This window comes from Paracoccidioides lutzii, assembly GCF_000150705.2.
Source record: "Paracoccidioides lutzii Pb01 unplaced genomic scaffold supercont2.15, whole genome shotgun sequence".
NCBI lineage: Eukaryota > Fungi > Ascomycota > Eurotiomycetes > Onygenales > Ajellomycetaceae > Paracoccidioides > Paracoccidioides lutzii.
Genome location: NW_015440961.1, coordinates 413,616 through 433,839, shown reverse-complemented (window position 1 = coordinate 433,839; position 20,224 = coordinate 413,616). Strand labels below are relative to the sequence as shown.

Sequence of the window (20,224 nt, the reverse complement as noted above, 5' to 3'; positions counted from 1 at the left end):
TTTAGCGCACTTTTCAGCGTGCTCTTTGCGGTTTATTTTCGACCGTGGGACCTTTCTTCATGCCTGGCCCTAGGGGTTGGTTATATCTGACTGTTGCTCGGTTGATTCCCCCCGTGTAATTTCCCTTCCCTTCCCCCCCCCCCCCCCCCCAAATCCCAATCCCAATCCCAATCCCAATCCCAACTTCTCCGCTGTTCGCCATTCATATTTAGTTGCCCGCATACCCCATCTTCCCCTTCATATGCAATCTCTCCGTCCTTTCCGGTCGTCTATCTCGTTTCCCTCCCTCTCTCCCGTGGTGGTAGTGTGGTTTATCAATTGTTTGATCGTGAGTTTTATTCATTCCTTCCATCTTGTTGCTATTCTCCTTTTATATAGTTAGTTCATTTACTTTTTATTTTCCTTTTTTTGGTGGCGCCCTATTTCCGCCCCTGGGAACATCCTCGTAGTTCTACACGCATTGCTGTCAACTCAATTAGTTACAGTCCTCTGTCCTCTGTCCTCTGCTGCAGTGAAATAAGCTGCGCGATCCTGTCGTGATCCGACCCCCATTATTTATTTATTTATTTTCTTATGCACCATGTAATGCACATGTGTCGAACGTGACACCCGTCATTCTACACTCCTTCTCCACAACCATGGGCACATGCAAATTGAAAATGAAGAAACTGAACATACTAGTGCCACCTATTCAACAGAGAATAATCGCCAATTCGTTTTTAATAGCGGCATCCAGCCCCTCCCTCCATCCCCTAAGTAACTATCCCGAAAATGTCGGACAAGGTTGAGGCCGGCCCCGTCGAGCGAGAGTTCACCAAACCTAGCTTTGGCGCCAGACTGAAAGCCAATTTCAAAAAATGGTGGTGGCTCTACCTGGCTATCTTCATCGTCGTCGTCCTTGTTATCCTGCTGCCAGTGTAAGTGGTATTCAATTATGTATACATGTTAAAAATCCGTTGTGGATCAAAATGTTCAGGAGAGCAAAGCTCCGCAAACCACAAAACCACGACTAACATCTACTTCTACAAACAAATAGCATCTTTGTCGGGTACCCGAGAATAGCCCAGAAAGATGTAAACAAGTCAACCCTCACCATTAACTCTATGGAAATCACCAATCCGGCCCCAGAGTCTTTCAATATCAAGGTTGACCAGACCATCGGCTCCAAGTCCAAATATCACCCCACCCTCGACGCCTTCAATGCCACCGTCGGCATTGCTAAGAGCAACAAGCCGTTCTTCGTCCTTGCTGTCCCCTCCGTCAAGGCTGTCGATGGCGCAAAGAGCATGATTGACCAGCGCGTCCAGCTGGCTGATGTCCAACAATTCATCGACTATTCTATTGCAGTCATGAAGTCGGAGTTTCTTGACCTTGAAATTGATGGCCGGACTGGGTTGAAGGAAGGTGCTCTTCCGAAAACGACGGTGGATTATAATAAAGTCATTACCATGAAGGGTATGTTCTAGACGTTCCCCCCTTTTCTTTTCTTTTCTTTTCTTTGCACTTCTTAATATGCCATATATATTCTGACACCACTTGTAGGCCTCAATGGGCTCAAGGGATTCAACGTAACCGACTTCAAACTCGTTCCCAAAGAAGGTGACGGCACCAACATGCTTGGTGAAGTCTTCATTCCCAACCCCAGCGTCCTAACCCTCACCTTGGTAAATTCTACCTCCCACCCTTTATTTATTTATTTATTTATTTATTTTTTTGGTTTCCAAACCTGATGCCAAAATGGAGCAACAGGCAAAAAAAATATCAAGGAAAACATCATACTAACAAACAAAAAACTAGGGCGACGTCACCCTCAACCTCTCCGTCGACGGCAAAGATATCGGCACCTCCACGCTGCCCAACCTCGTCATTAAACCAGGCAACAACACTGTCAAAATGCGATCGGCCGTCGACGTCGCCAAGGTCTTCCCATTCGTCAGCGGCAAGGATGCCAAGTACAAAAACGGCGTTATCCCCGTTAGCATTGTTGGTAAGTCCGCTGTGTATAATGGGAAGGAGTTGCCGTATTTCACCAAGGCCTTGGAGTCAAATGTGCTGCATATTCAGTTGAATTTGGGTCCGTTGTTGGGGTTGAAGGGCTAGGGGTGAGGTTGAGATTAAGTTGATGGCGATTTGTGGTGCGATATCTTAATACCCCCTTTTTCACACACTCAAACACACACACCCTCTCTCTGTTTTCCGTTTTCAAGAGTGGAGGTTTTGTGTATTTTTCTTGTGGATCTGTATATTTGTTTTCCTCTTGTTTTTTTTTTCTCTCTTCCATATATATATATGTCCCCGATATATATATTCTCTCCTATACCTGGAATGATACCTCATATACCCTCTGATACGGTTATGGTTTTTTATGCATGGTTGTCACTCGTGTCGGCTGTTTGATGCGGTGTGAGAGAGCGGTTTCACTTAATGTACTGCTAAAAAGAATGCTTGTCGTCGTTTTATCTATGGTGAGATTCTAAGTGTATATACGGGTATGAAGTTATAGACATACGAGGTCTATACCTGTCTAATTGACGTCCACTTTTCTTCGTTATATATACACCTGGATGCAGCGCCTTTTCCTCCTGTATTGAGACATGAAGCAGAGAAATGAGGGGTCAAGACGTAAATAAACGAAAAAGGGGTTAAGTGTAGGAAACCTCGGGAAGAAAGTTGTCAGCGATGAAACTGCCTTCATATCCTCTTCAATATCTCTGCTTACTTAGTTTCCTGCTGTTATTGAATGTAGCCGAGTAACTTTAGCAACTGGTAGAAATCTCAATTACCACCGAGTTCACTGGCTTCGTTTTTCATGGCTGTTTGCAATCTTCACCAATTTCATTTGCCTCTAGACGGTTTACAGTAAGATGATGGGAACACCAAAAACGTCCCAGACACTCTCAGAATGGTTCTATGTGAAAGATGAAAATAATATATCCCCTCTCTGCCCCTTCCTATATATGAATCCTAATTAGATTGCCTAAAAACACTAAAACTCAAAACATGATCAGCCCCCCGTTTGCCATCCCCAGCAACACAACCTCTGCGCCACCACCACGGCCCTTGTAACAATATGAGGAGTAAAAAAAAAATAACTATACCGTGAAAATACGGGAAGGAGTTTCTGTCAATGAAAAAATAACACATAAGAGCCAGAATGAGAAAGACAGCAGCATATAGAGAGGCCGTGGAAGAGGGGGGAGAGAGTGAGAAGAGTCAGGTGGCATTATAACCACCCAGCGCCTCCTCAATGCCCTTCTCTAAAACTCATGTAATTCGGTATAACCAGCAGCTACCAAGCTCCTCTCCCCCAGTGCATCCGCCCCAATATCCCAATAGAAAAGCCCTCCAAGCCCCTTCTGCTTCGCATACCTCGCCTTACACTGCACCGACTTCGTCGAGTCATACGAAATGAACCCAGCCGCTCCATCCCCCTCATCAATCCAATCAACACAATACGCCGCCCCAAGAGCATCATCGTGCATCTCAGGCCCGCCCTGTGGCAGATGACAGTAATCAATCACCATTTCCTCCAGTTCAGTTCCCCCCGGACCCTCATAGGGCTGGTTGATCCCGTTCGTCCCCGGGAACGCGTGCCCGTATACTGGTATGCCCAGGAGGATTTTGTACGCCGGCACGCCTTGGCCCATCACGTAGGAGACGCCGGAGTCAGCGGAGATTATGCATGCGTCTTGGTTGTAGGGGTTTGTCTGCTGGGTGAATAGTTGGGCGTGGTGGCCGCTTTGGCGCATCCAGTGGCCGGCGAAGTCAAAGGCCATTAGGTTTATGTAGTCAACGTACTGGTGGATAAAGGTAAGGTTTATGTTTTGCAGAGCCCATTGTGCGCCGGCCATGGTGGTGGTGAGGAGGTAGTCTGGCGAGGGAAATTGTTCGCGGAGGCGGGCGAGGAGGCAGAAGTAGTCTGCGGCTTCTTGAGGGGTTTCTGGGTGTTCCCAGTTTACTGCGGGAGGAGAGAGGGGAGAATACCCGGAACCCCTTCAGTTAGAATATGCGTCTGCGGATATGCAAGGGAAACGCGGGGCGGGAAGTGTATTTGCGTACCGTCAAAACCATCGAGTCTAAATTTAATGGCTAGATCTGTGGTGGTTTCTACGAATTTTTCTACACTTAATGCATTCCTTGCGACACAGGCAAAATTCTGGCTGCCTTCGCCCCCGCCTCCAATTGAAAGGAGGATTTTCATTTCCGGGAATTGCCACTTGAGCTGGATGAATGAGTTGAGACATCCGTAAGTACCATCCACTGGGATTTGTTCATCGGCGTATTCATCGCTGAGCTGGGGTAAAATGTTAGTTGTATACAAGTATGAGGGATGGGGAAAATGTAAGGGTGGGTCTAACATAGACGGTTCCATCCTCTTTCACCCTGTCAGCTCAACCAACTAGTAAGTCATCTTTCCTGGGCTTTTAACTCGAAATCTTGCAATAATAGGATATATAGCAGAGAAGGGCAGTGGGGGAAATTTGGGGTCTTCTTCTCCTATCATACCAAGCGAAGGCGTAGAATACGTGGGAAACATAGCCTAGACTCAACGATGAGGGAGGTTTCCCGTCATATATCCGCCAGTTAGGGTAGTAAACCGCATTTACGTAAATCGGAAGGTAAGTAGATAATTGAAAATAATTCGGCTCAAAGAATTCACCGGAATCTACTTCGCCGGATTCTGGGTTCAAAGAAATGAGAGGTGGGGGAAACGCGCTTGATGGATACATCAGGGCGTCCAACAGAGCAGCAAGGCACTTTGAAAACCACCACTAAATGGCTAGCCTCTCCGGGATAGCAAAAGGCTCGAACAGCAAGACAGCAGAGAAACCTAGAGAATACGAAGAATTGTTCTTGAAATCTGCAGACTAAGCCCAAATGTTTGATATTGGAGATTTGCGGTGGGCGATCACGTGTGGTGGTATAGCGCAGCTAGGTATGTGCCCGAACCAATGCATTTTTTTTTTATTTTATTTTGAGAAACAGAGTGTGAGAGAAACAGAAAGAGAAGCAAAGGGAGAAAGGAAGAGTGAGGATTCATTCTCAAGATTGGAGGGAATGAAATGAGGATAAAAGAGAAAAAGGGTTCAAAGAGCGAAACAGTTCACTCTCACGCCGTGCAAAGCCTCGCAGTGATACAATGAAGACAGTAAACTTCACACAGGCTGCTCAATGGGCTCTATCCCGCAATATGAATTGCCTCTATTGGCTTCCCGGCTACTCGAGTCCGGAATTACTTATAGACAGTGGTTATCTGCTGTATCGGGATATTATTTTGGCATTAATTAGCACCTGAGGAATTCTTTTGCGTTCTTGTAAAACAAGGTTCCCCTTTTTTTTCTTTCATCGCTGGGTATACATGTCCTCACTCCTGGGTGAACCGATTCATCTATGCAGATACGAGGAGTGCAGCTCCCCGCAGGAGAGCTCTCGAGACCTGGGGTCCACTCTCGGTATAATAGTGCTCACTTTTGGACGCCTGCGTGGTAATAAAAGGGCGAGATCCTGGTTTCGGGACATCTTCCACTTAAATGGATTTTGTTCAGCGCAAATAGTCATGCCCCGAGTTCCTGAAGGAACATCCATTTAATATGCATGGTAGCTTGGGTGTGTACTGTATGCTAGATGACATGCACTCTGGCGGTATTATGTCCGCCGCAGAGACGAGAACTAATGCTCCAGCTGGGAGTTGGGCTACAGGATTGAATTGACGAAGGCGAGAGTTATAATGACACAGAAGAATGCGGTGAACCATGGCAATGAACTTGGGGGGCCTGCTTATTCCTTCTCGGTAAGTTATGGCTTTCACGTCCGTAGCAAGCTCATTCTCTTTTCATGAATTTGTCAGATGGGGAGGGTTCAAACGCTAGGGAGAGATGACCGTTTCAACAGCAAATTCCGGCGTGTATTCATGACCGGGGACTCCAACAGGAGTAGCTGGGGTGGATATATGACTATCCCTGAATATGGAGTCTGATCTTGGGTTTCGTTTCGAAGTCGTTCTCGGGAAAGTTGGGGTAGGAATTATCCTCACTGCATTAGTGACGGTCTTCAGGACTTCGCATCATATACCGTATTTTCAAAGAGATGAATGAGTGCATCTTGAAGAGTAGGTAGGTTCGATTACTGCTGGCCTATGAATAGCTTGCGGATATAGGTTGCACAATATCAATAGTGATCAACATAGAACATATGAAAGTGTCCACGCCATCACGATGGTGGCCTTTACTCAGTCAGTTTCTTCAGATGATACATTCTTTCCCACCTTGGCTTTGTTCAATGAACTCCCAGGCGGCGGAGGACGCCATGTAACTATCTTTGATCAATATCGTCATGATCTTATTGCAACCGTGTTCACCGCAACCACAAATCCAAATGACCGGAGGGGCGGGGGGCGGGGGGCGTGCAACAGCACGCCATCAGAGAGGAAGCGCTCGGGTTGAGATCGTTGACGAAGTTATGGCGTGTTCCGGACGAACAATAATCAAGAGTTACCTAGAAGCCAAAATAGTGATATCATTCAAATAGATTGCATCTTTTCCATTAGATTGATACTGAAATCAAGAGTATTTTCAACCTCGATGACTTGAAGACACCCCAGAGTGTGAAAATTGGGGTATTCGGCATCACCATTAGAGCCCTTTGGTATTATCCCGTTGCCTAGCGCTTTTGTTGGGTTGGCTTCATCTCAGTATGCCTCCGTTGATCTGTCATTATCTGCTAGCAAAGGTATCTGCATAGAGCATCGAGACGCTCTAACTTTCCATGCGGTCAAGGATGCCATGGGGTATCATAGTTCGAGCAGCAGCAAATGAGCTGCTTCGAATCGCTAAATGCAGAGAGCTGGTATTCATTTCGAGTGTCAGTTGAAGCCCGCGGGAGAATATATGCAGCAAAATGTCCTTCTAAGATTTTGCGCAGAAGAATGAAAATCCAACGAGGAGCACAACTAATGATGAACGGGTAACCAATTAATGGTTGTGAAGGCCAGCCAGAGAGGAAGTATTTAGGTGATTCATAGTGTGGCTGGGGTGCTCAAAGTGCTCTAAGTTTTGGGGTTGGTGGCGCATTCTGCTGGGTGAACTTTAGGAGCTCTGCCAAACTCACATTGAACCACCAATGACTTTACATCACTCTTTTGTGACGACTATCTTGTCAGGATAACAACACCACTGGTATCACTATTTTTACCCATATTGGTTTGATAATCTATAACACATCGTCTCCATTTTTGTCCCTGGTGGTCTTATTCAAAGCGTCATCTCTGTCCCTGCAGGTGTTTCACCGCAGCTCAGCATTGTTGCGTTCACCTCCCGTTGTTCGCCCAACCACGATTAATCGACTTTGTGCCTAGAGAGAATAGAACGAAATAACGCTGCGTGGGCTTGTGTTCTTGGTCTCTATCCTCTCGTTGAGTCACATATTTCCCTCCCGATTATAAGGAAAGCAGAATCAACCCGCCATGTCTGTCGGCGTACGAGCCGTCGCGGATCGTATTGTCTCGCCAGACGCTCCCCGTGATCCCAGCTTCAACTTCTCCTTCAGTCCGTTCCTCACAAAAACCTTCAGTTTTGGTCTCGCTTCAGACGTGCCTGTATGCAAAGCCTATCGAGAAGGCCACTGCCCTCTAGGCCCAACATGTCCGGACAGACACCCTACCCCGTCTCGGATCTCCTCCGCCACATCCCCCGCAATCCCTGCCTCCACCCATGGCACCCTCGTCTGCAAACACTTCCTCAAAGGTCTATGCAAAAAGGGCATCAAGTGCGAGTATCTACATGAGTATAATCTACGACGAATGCCCGAGTGCCAGAATTTCGCTCGCACCGGATACTGCCCCAATGGTGATGAATGTCTCTATCAACACGTCCCCGAGGAGGCCAAGGTACCACCTTGCGAACACTACGAGAGGGGATTCTGTGAGCTAGGCCCACTGTGTGCGAAGAAACATGTGCGCAAGAAGCTATGCCGGTTTTATCTGGCTGGATTTTGCCCCGAGGGCCGCGCCTGTCTTGAAGGTTCACATCCCCGGTGGCTTGATAATTTGCCAAAGCCAATGATCAAGGTGGCGAAGACGGAGGCGGATTTGGAACGGGAGAGAGCGAGGATAAGGGAGGAGCAGGAGAAGGAGGAAGAGAGGGAGAGGGAATGGAGGAGGGAGAATCGTGGTCGTGATGGTCGGTTTGGCAGAGGGCGGTATAGAGGGAAGAGATGATTTGGGAGTTTTGCCCCCCCCTATTTCCCCTTTGAGCACACGGAGCTTCTTCTTTCAATGTTGGATTCGCGGTTTCTATCCTCTTTTTGTCACCCTTGTTGCTTCATGTTTGCATGGATGGAGTTACTTTTCAAGGGCCATCTTCGAGTCATTTTGTTCTGGATTGTGGCGGCGTTGCATCTATTACTCATAGCTTAGATTATTCCAATACAGAGAAATCTAAGGGTACATCAAATCCCCTTGACCTGAAGGTCTATAAGGAGTTTTCCTCGTAGGCTAACTGGATCTATGGTGCATCCTTATCAGAGACTTTCTGAGTGCAGGATTTGGAAAAGTGGGATTCTGTGAATATGATACTGTATTGAAGTGTTCTACATTCATCTCAAGCCATAGATGTTAACTGCTTGGATTTAAGATGCCTCAGCAGTTCGAGTTCTAACATAAGGGTTTTTGGTATGAAGGACAGCCGATGCTCGAACTATGGAGTATTTCCGGATAAATAAGATCCCGACAAAGATGGGAACCGCACGGGCCATCATGTCAACTGTCCAACCTCGAACTTTTGGCTTCAGCTCACCTCAACCTTGGGAATCATCAATTCAGAGAGCACAATTGGATTTGAACATTGCAGCGCACGTGTGAAATCATCAGCTATCTTCTTCTACCGAATCCATGCAACAAAAACGTTTTTAACCCCCATCTTCTCTCCAGGGTACTAATCTCATGCCAGCACAAACCCTTCATAGTCGTTCTGAGCGCAGGTGTGGCAACTCTTCCAGTATCGAGGGACCCCCCCCAAATAGTTCAACGACTCTCGCGGCTTTCCGGGAATGTTGTCTCCCATATACCACTATTTAAAATGTTTAGCCTAAAGCAAGTTCTTTGGTTGGGTGGGTTCGGAGACGGGTTCTATATGAATAAGGGGATCGATATGGGGCAGACCTCCGGAATGAATGAACTTACCGATTTGGTAGTGGGGAGCAAACTGGCATATGCGAAATTGTGAACATCCTTTTTCCAGGCTTCCTCTGCATCCCTCGTCGCCTCAACCGTCGAAATGTTCTTCTCACGCATATAATTCATGCAGTTGGCGATCCAATCGCCTTGCAGCTCCGCGCAGGTTGGGCCATTGCAGAAAGCCGTGGGAGCCTGAGGCCCGTAGGTGAAGAACATGTTTGGGAATCCGGAAACGCTCATGCCCAAATACGTGAGAGAGCCATCGGCCCATTTCTCGGAGAGGGACACACCAGATGGCCCACGGATGTCAATTTGCTTCATTCCACCCGTATGGGTATCGAAGCCAGTTGCAAGGATCAGCAGGTCAGCTTCGACCTCTTTTTCCGTGGTTTTAACCCCCTTAGAGGTGACCTCGACGATTGGATGGCTACTTATATCCAGCACATCGACGTTGTCTTGGTTGAATACCTCGAAATAGTCCTGCTCCAATGAGATGCGCTTGCATCCAAATGCGTGGGGCTGGACCATGGGGGCAAGGATGTCCCGCTTCCTGGGATCCTTGATTCGCTGGCGGGTCTTCTCCCTCCAGAAGTTGTAGGCTTCTTCATTGGGTTCTTTGACGAAAAGCATGTCCCGGTATGTTGAGAGCCAGAAGCTAAAGTCTCCTTTCTTCCAGAGCTCTTCATAGGTCTCAAGACGCTTTTCTGGAGAATCATCAAATGTGTTCTTTCCTAGGAAGTCCCATGTGAACCCTGCAAATGTGGTCGGTCGCTTTTTGAAGATTTCTGGGTACTTTTCCCGAGGATCCTTCTGCTCTCCGTCGGTGTAATATTCCTGTCCCATTGGTAGAGCGAGGTTCGGAGTTCGCTGTAGCACAGTGAGTTCTTTCGCCACTTTTGCAGCCTCCTGGGTAATCTGCACGCCAGTCGAACCAGTTCCGAGAACTATAACCCGCTTGCCGGTCATGTTAAGCCCGTCTTGGGGCCAAAATGAGGAATGGAGCCATTGACCCTGAAAGGTATCCAGTCCTTTAAGGTCCGGTGTGTATCGCTTTGCCGCAAAACCAGTATTGAGCAAGAGGTACTTGACTTTGAAGTGCTGGGAGTCCTGAGCTGTAACATGCCACTTTTTATCGTCGTTATTAAAGATGGCGGAGGTGACCGTCGTGTTGAAGAGGCAGTCTTTGCGAAGATCGAGCTTTTTGTCCACGTGTGCAAAGTATTTACGAATTTCAGGCCCTCCAGGGAAACGTTCGGACCAGGTCCAGTCCTTCCACAGCTCAGGCATTGAGAACTCATAGTGTGGGATATCGGAGTCCACTCTTGCTCCCGGATAGCAATTCCAGTACCAGACACCTCCAAAGTCAAACGCTGAGTCAACGAGTTTGGTCTTATATCCCTCATTTCTCAGCTTCCAGAGCTGATAAACTCCACCAAAGCCTGCTCCTACAATAAGAGCGTCGAGTTCGGTCATATTGTTTGATATGTTTTGCGGACCGTAATGGAGGGGGGATGTATCGTTTTGTTGAGAAGATTTCCCACTTTGAAAGGGAATCGTGTTGTCGACAATGAATTGAGGGGGATTACTTGGTATATATTTGCAAGTAATGGACAACGTCTCCTAACAAAAGGCATGGAAAATTGGACCCTGGCAGCTGAAACATGCGAGCCGCGTATTGCGTTAAGATGGCTGATCAGGCCTGGTTGGGTGGGAGACTTAGCGGTAAACTAATTGTCCTCTCTGTTGCCACGTTCTTTTGAATGGTTTCCTTGAAAATATAGTTTCATTGGAAGCCATTTAGCTTCACCGTCCAAGTTGTGATTATTAGTTTGAGCTAATCGTCCACAATCTACATAGGTTTGTTTGAACAGAGATGATAGTAGATCTCCCTCATTTTATAATCTCCCACGCGCATTTGAATACGACGCCGTCCAGCTCCCGAACTTAATTTGAATTTGACCTTATTTGCTAACTCTTCTTTTCATATTTGCTAAAGGTGGTCATTGTTATGATGCCATAAACTTATCAGGGTGATTATTTTCAATTCTTTCGCTTTACAAGTACTGCTTACATTCATGGAATCAAACAATGCAGGTCAATGCGTGATGCTTTTGTGTTTCAATAATAAAACACCCGAAGCTGCACGGGAAATCAGCGAACAGACCATGCAATGTAGTCTCCAACTTATGTTTGGCACCCATACTAGCATGAAAAATACCATCAGTGTCAACAGTTTCAAGACTGAGCCGGTAAAAGCCCAGTTGAGCTCTGGAGAATGAGCGCGGGAATTAATCTGACAAGCAACTTCCAATTATTTGGAATTGATAGGTCGTCGGACATAACTGTTGCAGAATGGCGATTGAAACCCGACAGACAGCGCTGCTAAAGTTGACTGGACTGTTGCGGGACAACGCTAGGCTAGTGAGAGGCTAGAGGCGCTATGGCCGTTTGAGATGCGTCTAAGCTTCTGCTTTTTGAACTGCCTTCTCTTGCTAACTTGGGCCGCGAATTGGGTCACTTCGACTTTTGGGTTGCTGAAACTGCGGCAGGAGCGGGATTCCGGAACCGTTGAGCCTTGGCAGCGACAGTCATTGGAATTTGCCAAGCTTAGATGCCATTTGTCCCCATCTCATCCCTCATCGTCTGTCATCGACTCATCGTCAGAAGCGGAGATAAGCTTGGTCATATCAACGTTTGTTGAAACTCACCAACGTCCATGCTTTATTGAAGTGATTCATGATCATCAACCCCAGGGGAGACATTGATCTCAGCACTCTTTCTGGTATGTTGCTATTCTATCGTTAAGGGAACGAGTTGGTATATTGTCAGTCCAATGAGGCAGCATTCGTCTGGCCCGATCGCATCATCCCTTGAGGATTGCTTTTGGCATCCACGTATTGACGAGGGTTAGCTATTATTACTTAGACCATTTGACGAGAAGCCTGTAACCCCGCATGGTTTTATTTCGGAACATCACAAGGCTCCATATTCTAACGGCCTTTAGTTTGGTGGGAGCATTTTCCTTGCTATACCACGATGGGCATTCTGTGCACGCGGGATACTTCCCTGCAACATGGAACCGCTTGTCAAATAGCAACGTTTCACACGGCTTAAAAATTTTTTTGGATTCAATCAGCGTTAGCGGAATCAATCCCCTGTTCCGAAGCTGGAATCTTTATACAACCAAAAGGCGGAGAATGGCATCCAGATCCCTGACAATCCCAGCATCAATGATTAGACACTCCCCAAGAAACAAATTTTGCAGTCTTTCCCAGGACGTGATGAGCTTGTTTTGACTTGGGTCGAGGCCACATTCTCTGCCGCCTCAAAAACCAATGATCTGGGTCGCTCAGTTTCTTGAGAAGTTTTATTTGCTATCAACCAATAGCAACCTCTTTCCTTGTCTTGATCGAAGCTTTGGGGTAAAGATCATCAGGAAAGAAATCAATGACCCCTGCAAACTCTTGTTGACAGAACTCTGTTCTCTGTTTCGGCAGCTAGACCTTTAACTGTCTAGACAAAAATAGCTTTTGGGCCAGTCAATACGATGTAGATGTTGGACTTTCGATTCACATCGCTTCCCTTTGCTTTTTGGTAATCTAGCAAAAGGGAGAATCCTGCATGAAACATTTTTTATTGCTTCATCGCTCTTAGTGGCCTGGGATGAAGAATTTTAAATATCTGCTGAAAGATCACCTTCACTTCATTCAATCCTTGACATCTTTCATTTTTTTACCATTATTTTACGAAAGCTTTTCTTTTCCATTCAATGTTTATACAATATTATATAACAGAACAATTTCACTGTTCTCTAGATTGATTGATCTTTAGATATTTGTCCTCATTATGGGAAATGCCCCGAGTGCCCTGATCGAAACATGGGCCGAATTCTCTATCGGCTCCTGCATTATTATCCTGCGTGTGTTCACCAGATTGAAACTGGCCGGCTTCCGTGGTTTACAGGCAGATGACTACTTAATCATTCCTGCCTGGGTCAGTAATTCTCGAAACTTCAAAGTATGGCCTTATAGATTGGTCCGCTGACACATCTCCAATAGTTCTCCTACGCAGCAATGACAGCAATGGCCCATATCGTAGGGTATGCTGGAGACACAGGCAATATACCTGCTGCTCAGCGGGCTTCGATGTCAGATGAGGAGAGAGCGCTTCGATCACTTGGCTCAAAATGCTTCATGGTCGGTTGGTATACGTACATTGGCCTAATCTGGACTTTGAAATTGAATATGCTCTTCTTTTACAAACGTGTGGTCAATGGTCTGTGGGTTGAAAAGTATATCTTTCCTGCCCAACTCCTCGTGGGAGCCACAGGCGTATCAATAATGTTCTTACTTGGACTCACATGTCGACCTTTCCACAAACTTTTTCAAGTTTACCCAGACCCTGGTCGTAAGTTGTCCCTATACCCAGCACCGAGAGCAACAGCACGACTAATCGTACTTGGCATCTAAGCGCTCTGCACACCTCAAAGCCTGGCATTTTTAATCCCTATTCTTCTAATGAACATATCAACGGACTTGATGATCATGGCCATCCCCTTACCGGTAAGGCACCCAACTTGACCTGGCCTCCTGAGAACAATTGCTTTGAGTACTGATTTCTTCTCTTGTCGGCTTCAGGTTCTCGCTAAAATGCGTGTTTCAACCGGTCGAAGACTCGGCATTTTCGTTCTCTTCGGGGCAGTTATCTTTATCATGATTGCTGCCTGCCTTCGTGTCTACTTCGTGATAGCAGTACGTATTAATATCCGTTAATGAAAGTATCATTTGTTGCCGGTGTCTAACGTGATGATGATCAGCTAAAAACCGGACCAACCGCCGCCATTTGGTCTTGTAGAGAAGATCTGGTAGCAGTATTTGTCGGAAATGCACCGTTAATTCGACCTCTTTTTAGCAGAAAGTTGTGGCTTGGGGGCTACAAGAATAGCAGAACACCTGTTGGTTATCCATCTGGGGAGTCTGTTGAACTCTCCGGAAAATTTGGCTCTGATCGAGGCAATAAACGGAGTAGTCGGTTGTTTTATTCGAAGGATACGAAAACGACCAACGTGGAGTCAGACAGCATGGAAAGAATCATGGAAAATGGCAGGGACGGCGAGTTACCTCCCATGGTAATTCAGGTGCGGAAGGACGTGCACGTTGAAGGTGTCGAAGACAATTCTGGTGGAGGTAAGACGGCATGGCAGCAAGCATATCGCAATACATTCAGGAATCCTTAGGTCCACAAATGACTAGTACGCTCGAGATCGACCTTCCGTGGGTTGCTTCCGCCATTGTACCAGAAACCAGCACCGCACCCAGTCGGCCATGATGCCTTCGATGCATGTCAATCATGCGTTTGGCATTCTTCAGGGAATGAATTATTAGAAGGTTTATCGCAACATTATGTCTCTTGGGCGGGATAGATTTGAAAAGCTTAGATGTGGTATCTATTTGGTACCGTTTTATCTGCTTGTTACTTTTGCGGTCGTTGGAACTCTCCAGATTTGCAAGAAAAAACATAACAATATTTACAACAAATATACATGCAATTTAGAAGACCCTGGAGGTCTGACATTACCATTGACCATCACTTTCAGTTTGTGGACAATTACGCACCCATGTTTTTTCGATTGGACTAATTATTCTCACGATAAGAAAAAAAAAAAAAAACCAACAAACCACGAGTATGGGATACATCACATTTCGGGCACATTCGACCATAATACGGATTCCAGGGGAATTTCCCTGGTTTTCAGATTTTCCAAGAAATCGCCAGAAGAACGGCACAGATCAAGGGCCTAAGAGTAGATAGCGCTTTATTAGCCTGGCCGGGCTAGTTGTAGCAGTGGAGCCCAAGATACGCAAGCAAATGTAGTAAGTATATTTCTGCAATGTGAAGAATACGAAGAATCAATAATTTGACCCCGTCGATCGCCAGACATTCTGGATGGATAGACGTAATCCGGGGGAAAAAAGAAAATACTCTCTTATTTTGCAAAGTCAGGGGAGTAACTAGCCAAAAATTACAATGAATAATTATCTACATTGACAACTTCTATATCACCAAAGCGCTTCTAGTGTGTGATGCGACTTACTTCCTCTCCCTCCATATATATATATATATATATATATATAGCCGATGACAGCATTGAACATGACATATAAAATAGGGACAAAGCTTGTGTGTTGTGTGGCTCCCAAAACTAAGCATCGAACGGGACAGACTGTTAGATTCGCCCGCGGAAGTAACGCCCAGGCGAGATGTTATTAGCTGCAGATTATATAGATAACCGGTCGAGGCCAGCCGACATCCGCTATCGCGCTAGCAAACCGTTTTTGGCTTATCCCGAACTCTTTCGGAGCAAAGTCACTCGGAAGGTTTCGTCGCTTTCCTCCTCTCTTGCTCGTCCGCTTCAGCCTTGAGGAACTTAACGTTGTAAACTACCAACCGCCGCACCAATGCCGCGGGAAGAATATCCATTGCCAGTTTCTGCATGCGGTGACGCCAATACGGGGTGACTGAAACGCAGCCACAGCCAACCCGTCTCAGCGAAGAGCGTGCGATCTTGTCTGGCGTCGGGACGAAAAACCCGCGCCCCAGAGGATTTCCTGCGGTTTGCACGCTGGCAAGAACCATGGACATCACATCGATCTTTTTACCCTCCGCTTTCATTTCCATGTTCAATCCATTCGTGAACGATTGGATGTACGCCTTTGTGCCGGCATAGACGGTCAGATAGGGCATTCCCACAGAGGTTACGGAGGAGATGTTTATGATGAGCGCTGGGGTATGGCGCTCGAGGAGTGGAAGAAGGACGCGAGTGAGTTGCGTCATGAATCGCATGTTGACGTTGATTATGCGGTCCGCCTCATCGTTCGTGTGGCCCTTGAGAGTTGTATACTGCGAACGGATCTGGCCACCGGTGCCCCCGACGTTGTTCACGAGGACTGAGAGAGGGATGTCGTTGAGCGTTCTGGTAACGGCCTCTTCGAGGGAGTGGGTGGGCTGTGAAGCGTCGAAGATGAACTGGCGGAATTTGGCGAGCGGGAATTCACGCCTCAGACTGGCCTCGACGTTTGATAGCTTCTCCGGGTTTCGGCCGTGGAGGACGATGTTGAAGCCGTATCTGCACAGCTCCCGGGCGAATTCGGTTCCTGTGCCTTCCGTGGAGCCTGTGACGAGGGCATACGAGCCTTTGGTTTTATCGAGATATGTCGGTAGACTGGAGGGATGGAGGAACAAGGTGTAGATATGTTGGCAGGCTATGAAGAGGAGGTGCAACAGTGCGAGAGCACCGACGGCGGTAAAAACGGATAGTACTATCTTTGTGGAGTCCATGGTGTTGAGCAAATATCGTACATGTATATGGTTGGTTAGTCAACTCTACACTTTTGGCTGATGTGATTAATCGCAGCAGCTTGTAACGAGGGACGGCGACGATAGAATATATAGATCCTACGCGACAACGAGGCGGGGGTCGTTGCCGAACGGACGGCAGCATCAAACCCAGGGAAGAGACTTCCAACAGTCTAAGGACACAATAACTATTACAGCAGTCACAATTGTTCGATTTTAGGATTCTTCCCGAGACGTCGCTGACATGGGACGGGAGGAGAGACCTCCGCTTCGCAAGGTGTGAGAGGGTGGCTGTGGTGATCGATGCGGAGTAAACATTCTACTGATAATCGCCCAGGGCACTCGATTCAGCTTCTGCAGCAAGCAGCAAGAAAGGATAATCCAAGAAGTGGACGTTGTATTGAGTTTCGATTGTTTTATTTGCCCTTTCAGAGCGCCATGGCGCTCGTCCTAAGCCGCTGTCCTCGCCATCCATAGAGAAGAAGTACCCAGAGTTTGTTGTTTACGACGACGGCATTTTGGTTGGAACTGTGTGTTGTGTGGCATCCCCGATTCCTCAACAAAAGGCAGCACACACAGCACACACAGCACACACAGTAGATGATGGATACATAAAAAGGGTCTGTCCTTGTTCCATAATTTGCTTCACACATTGCAACAAGTGGTTATTCGATTTACTGGCGATGAGGTTCAAATAGCAAAGGGGAGGAGGCTACATCAGTTCTCAGCTTCAACGGCCGACTTTGTCTTGCCATTCAGATTGCAATTGGAGCAACTACTCTGTAACTAGCTAGCAACCGGGGCAGGTGGTTCAAATTCCTCGAGGATATGGACATTTATTCTCTCACGATGGCATTATTTTTCTGAACGGGTTGCATACCGAATTGTCACCTATAAGAAGAACCCGGGGGCCGTAGGACTTGGATTCCACCGTCAGTTGGATAATAAACACCAGGGATCCACCTCGTCCCCGAAGAATTGAAATAATACGGATCTCATCTCACGCTCCTGCTTCCTGCTCGCACCATAATCTGCAGTCTCTATTCTCCAACCCTGAATCTTTGATCTCGATGATCCATGTGACTTGTCCGATGAAGATGCAGCTCTAGTCCACTAGATCGTGGGCTAAAAGCCTGGAATCGGATTGATGCAAGGAGGCATTCCCCCATCACCGTCTGGCCGGAACTCGGGAGATCTGTTCACGCTCAGCCCAATCATCAGTCATGACTTCAGCGACAGAAAACCAAGCAGCAGTGGGTCCACAGAGAGTACGCAGTGGAGTCGGAATTCTTCATCCATCTACGGACATAACAACTCCGGGAGAGGCTTGAGTCGTAGAATTGCTATACATACATACGTACATACATACATACATATACATATATATATAAATGTAGACAAAGGTGAATAAATAACATCAAGTCTCAATGTCAACAGCGCGAGATGGAGAATACAACAACGGCTTTACTTCGCAGTGTGTGTTTGCGGATATTACCAGGCCATTGCGAAGCACCGCGGTGGGCGGTGGGCGGTGGGCGGTGGGGCGCTCATTAACAAGTGTTAGGAACCAGTAACCAACGGGACGTGGTTGACAAAGCCCCTCAGACGAGTTGACCAACCAACCACCCCAACCACCAACCCACTGGTCAACTGGTTAACAGGTTGACTGGCCCACTGGTTAACTGGTCAACTGGTCGACTGGTCAACTTATCAACTGGTTAATCTGCTTGGTAATTCTTGCGTCAGAATCGCGGAATTGTCTGCTGCGCCTGGCTTCGGGCCCGCGCGGCGGTTGTCTGGCTGTCGAGAAGGGCGAGGGGGCGGGCGGCGTTGGGGTCACGTCATCGGCTGCGAAAACCAAGCAGCGGACTATATAATCCCGGGCACCCCGCGCCCCCCCAGACAGGAAACACAACACCCAATTCCACAATTCCACAATTCCACAGTTCCCAACGGTTCGAAAATTCCATCTTCGAGTAGTTCATCCACTTCTCCCTTTCCATCCTCCGCAGCTGTCAGCACCCAATTGGCCTGAATCATCACCATGGCGCCAAAGATCGCAATTGTTTTTGTACGTCCGCTTCCCCTCCCAGTTGTTTGCTTGGATCTTCATCCCCGCTTCTAAACATGATGTGTCTGTCCAGTACTCGTTGTATGGCCATATCCAGAAGCTGGCCGAGGCTGAGAAAAAGGGCATCGAGGCTGCTGGAGGCACAGCAGATATCTACCAGTATGTCACCCTGCTCGGAAACAATTTCGCAATCAAACCTCCCCCCCGTGATCCCGCCGATCCCCGTCATCTCCATCCGTAATGGTGGCTGACGTATCTGTGTCACCCCCAGAATCGCTGAAACCCTGCCACAAGAGGTTCTCGACAAGATGCATGCCCCCGGCAAATCATCCTATCCCGTTGCTGAGCCAGCCACGCTGCTGAACTACGACGCATTTCTGTTTGGTATTCCAACCCGTTACGGTAACTTCCCTGGCCAATGGAAGGCGTTCTGGGATAAGACCGGAGGCATCTGGTCGACGGGCGGCTTCTGGGGTAAATACGCGGGTCTCTTTGTCTCCACCGGCACGCCCGGCGGCGGACAGGAGTCTACCAACATCGCTGCGATGAGCACCCTCGCCCACCATGGCATCATCTACGTTCCATTGGGGTACAAGACCACGTTCCCGATCCTGGCCAACCTCAATGAAGTGAGGGGTGGCAGTCCCTGGGGAGCTGGAACCTATGCTGTATGTCTCTTTTTCCCTCCCATTGGGGGATACTATGTTCCAAGAAACGTGTTGTTGTTTTGAGGGAGAACTTGCTAACAGAGTGTAATTTCGTTGATTTCTCTAAGGGTGCTGACGGGTCGCGCCAGCCATCTGCCCTAGAGCTCCAGCTTGCTGAAGAACAGGGCAAGGCGTTCTACGGAGCCGTTTCCAAAGTTAATTTTGAATGACTCGAAGAGCCGTCGTCCGTCTCCAATGGTCCTGGGAATGTAGCTCAAACTAGCCGGCAAAAGGATACGCGTTCGTCTGCGCAACAGCCCGCCAACAGTGCCGAGCAGGGTGACAGGTCTGGGCCCTGCGGGTTGCCAAAGTGTAACATAGTTTGAGGTAACATGTTTCTCCTTAGAAGAAGGTCTTTATTCTATTAGGAAAAGGAGAATGTTGGGTGTTTGTTTTCATTTCTTGTGTGGAAAACTCCCTTTTGCTATGAGGACGTAGTTAAGGCTATGAGAAATGAATCCCAATAACGAGCAATAAATGGTCCCGTACCCTATGTAGTTACGTAACTATTCTTCCATTAAGCATGACTTACATTACTTGCATGTCCAGGGGTGTGGGAGGGGACTTGCATCCACAGAATCAGTTCGTTCCAGCCGTTTAATCAACCAGTCATGTGACACAGTGCTCCCCTTTAAGAGGCCCAATTGACGTAACTAACTAACTATTCTGGCATCGAAGGATTGGCAAACCTCAAGCTCCAACTAATCCCACAACTCTCCGTCAACTTCGACCAGCTTCTTCTCAACTTCAGGCAACCTGCCCTCTGACAAATCCTCGTAAACTCTACTATTGTTCTCTTCTTTTGTCTTCGCCATGGTCTGAGTTTTCACCCCAAGGGAAAATTTTTTTTTGTTTTTTTTTTCACCCTTTTTTTTTTTTTTAGAAAAACCCCCCCCCCCCCCCCCCCCCCCCCCCCCC

At 47.4% G+C, this 20,224-nt stretch overlaps 8 protein-coding genes across 8 annotated transcripts; 5 read left to right on the top strand and 3 right to left on the bottom strand.

Annotated features, from left to right (window-relative positions):
* Nucleotides 1–771: 771 nt before the first annotated feature.
* On the top strand, nucleotides 772–2,100 carry PAAG_05650 (hypothetical protein; the record flags this gene model as incomplete). The annotated part of the gene is made up of 4 exons (XM_015845642.1): nucleotides 772–917; nucleotides 1,037–1,455; nucleotides 1,543–1,664; nucleotides 1,798–2,100. 4 exons carry the CDS (start codon nucleotides 772–774, stop codon nucleotides 2,098–2,100), a joined length of 990 nt encoding a protein of 329 aa, XP_015699868.1.
* Nucleotides 2,101–3,257: 1,157 nt separating this feature from the next.
* PAAG_05649 (endochitinase) lies at nucleotides 3,258–4,730 on the bottom strand (the record flags this gene model as incomplete). Its single annotated transcript, XM_002792318.1, has 4 exons — nucleotides 3,258–3,958; nucleotides 4,060–4,294; nucleotides 4,359–4,383; nucleotides 4,507–4,730. The coding sequence occupies 4 exons, from the start codon at nucleotides 4,728–4,730 to the stop codon at nucleotides 3,258–3,260; spliced, it is 1,185 nt and encodes a 394-aa protein (XP_002792364.1).
* A 1,023-nt stretch (nucleotides 4,731–5,753) lies between these two features.
* On the top strand, nucleotides 5,754–6,443 carry PAAG_12077 (hypothetical protein; the record flags this gene model as incomplete). The annotated part of the gene is made up of 2 exons (XM_015847614.1): nucleotides 5,754–5,791; nucleotides 6,176–6,443. The coding sequence occupies 2 exons, from the start codon at nucleotides 5,754–5,756 to the stop codon at nucleotides 6,441–6,443; spliced, it is 306 nt and encodes a 101-aa protein (XP_015702764.1).
* A 1,019-nt stretch (nucleotides 6,444–7,462) lies between these two features.
* On the top strand, nucleotides 7,463–8,215 carry PAAG_05648 (mRNA 3'-end-processing protein yth1; the record flags this gene model as incomplete). Its single annotated transcript, XM_002792317.1, has 1 exon — nucleotides 7,463–8,215. The coding sequence occupies one exon, from the start codon at nucleotides 7,463–7,465 to the stop codon at nucleotides 8,213–8,215; it is 753 nt and encodes a 250-aa protein (XP_002792363.1).
* Nucleotides 8,216–8,936: 721 nt separating this feature from the next.
* On the bottom strand, nucleotides 8,937–10,645 carry PAAG_05647 (cyclopentanone 1,2-monooxygenase; the record flags this gene model as incomplete). The annotated part of the gene is made up of 2 exons (XM_002792316.1): nucleotides 8,937–9,065; nucleotides 9,179–10,645. 2 exons carry the CDS (start codon nucleotides 10,643–10,645, stop codon nucleotides 8,937–8,939), a joined length of 1,596 nt encoding a protein of 531 aa, XP_002792362.1.
* Nucleotides 10,646–13,018: 2,373 nt separating this feature from the next.
* PAAG_05645 (hypothetical protein) lies at nucleotides 13,019–14,408 on the top strand (the record flags this gene model as incomplete). Its single annotated transcript, XM_015845641.1, has 5 exons — nucleotides 13,019–13,165; nucleotides 13,231–13,579; nucleotides 13,643–13,734; nucleotides 13,810–13,923; nucleotides 13,989–14,408. 5 exons carry the CDS (start codon nucleotides 13,019–13,021, stop codon nucleotides 14,406–14,408), a joined length of 1,122 nt encoding a protein of 373 aa, XP_015699867.1.
* Nucleotides 14,409–15,538: 1,130 nt separating this feature from the next.
* On the bottom strand, nucleotides 15,539–16,510 carry PAAG_05644 (estradiol 17-beta-dehydrogenase 12-A; the record flags this gene model as incomplete). The annotated part of the gene is made up of 1 exon (XM_002792313.2): nucleotides 15,539–16,510. The coding sequence occupies one exon, from the start codon at nucleotides 16,508–16,510 to the stop codon at nucleotides 15,539–15,541; it is 972 nt and encodes a 323-aa protein (XP_002792359.2).
* A 2,062-nt stretch (nucleotides 16,511–18,572) lies between these two features.
* On the top strand, nucleotides 18,573–19,476 carry PAAG_12076 (NAD(P)H:quinone oxidoreductase, type IV; the record flags this gene model as incomplete). The annotated part of the gene is made up of 4 exons (XM_015847613.1): nucleotides 18,573–18,599; nucleotides 18,622–18,758; nucleotides 18,871–19,267; nucleotides 19,375–19,476. 4 exons carry the CDS (start codon nucleotides 18,573–18,575, stop codon nucleotides 19,474–19,476), a joined length of 663 nt encoding a protein of 220 aa, XP_015702763.1.
* Between the last annotated feature and the right edge of the window lie 748 nt (nucleotides 19,477–20,224).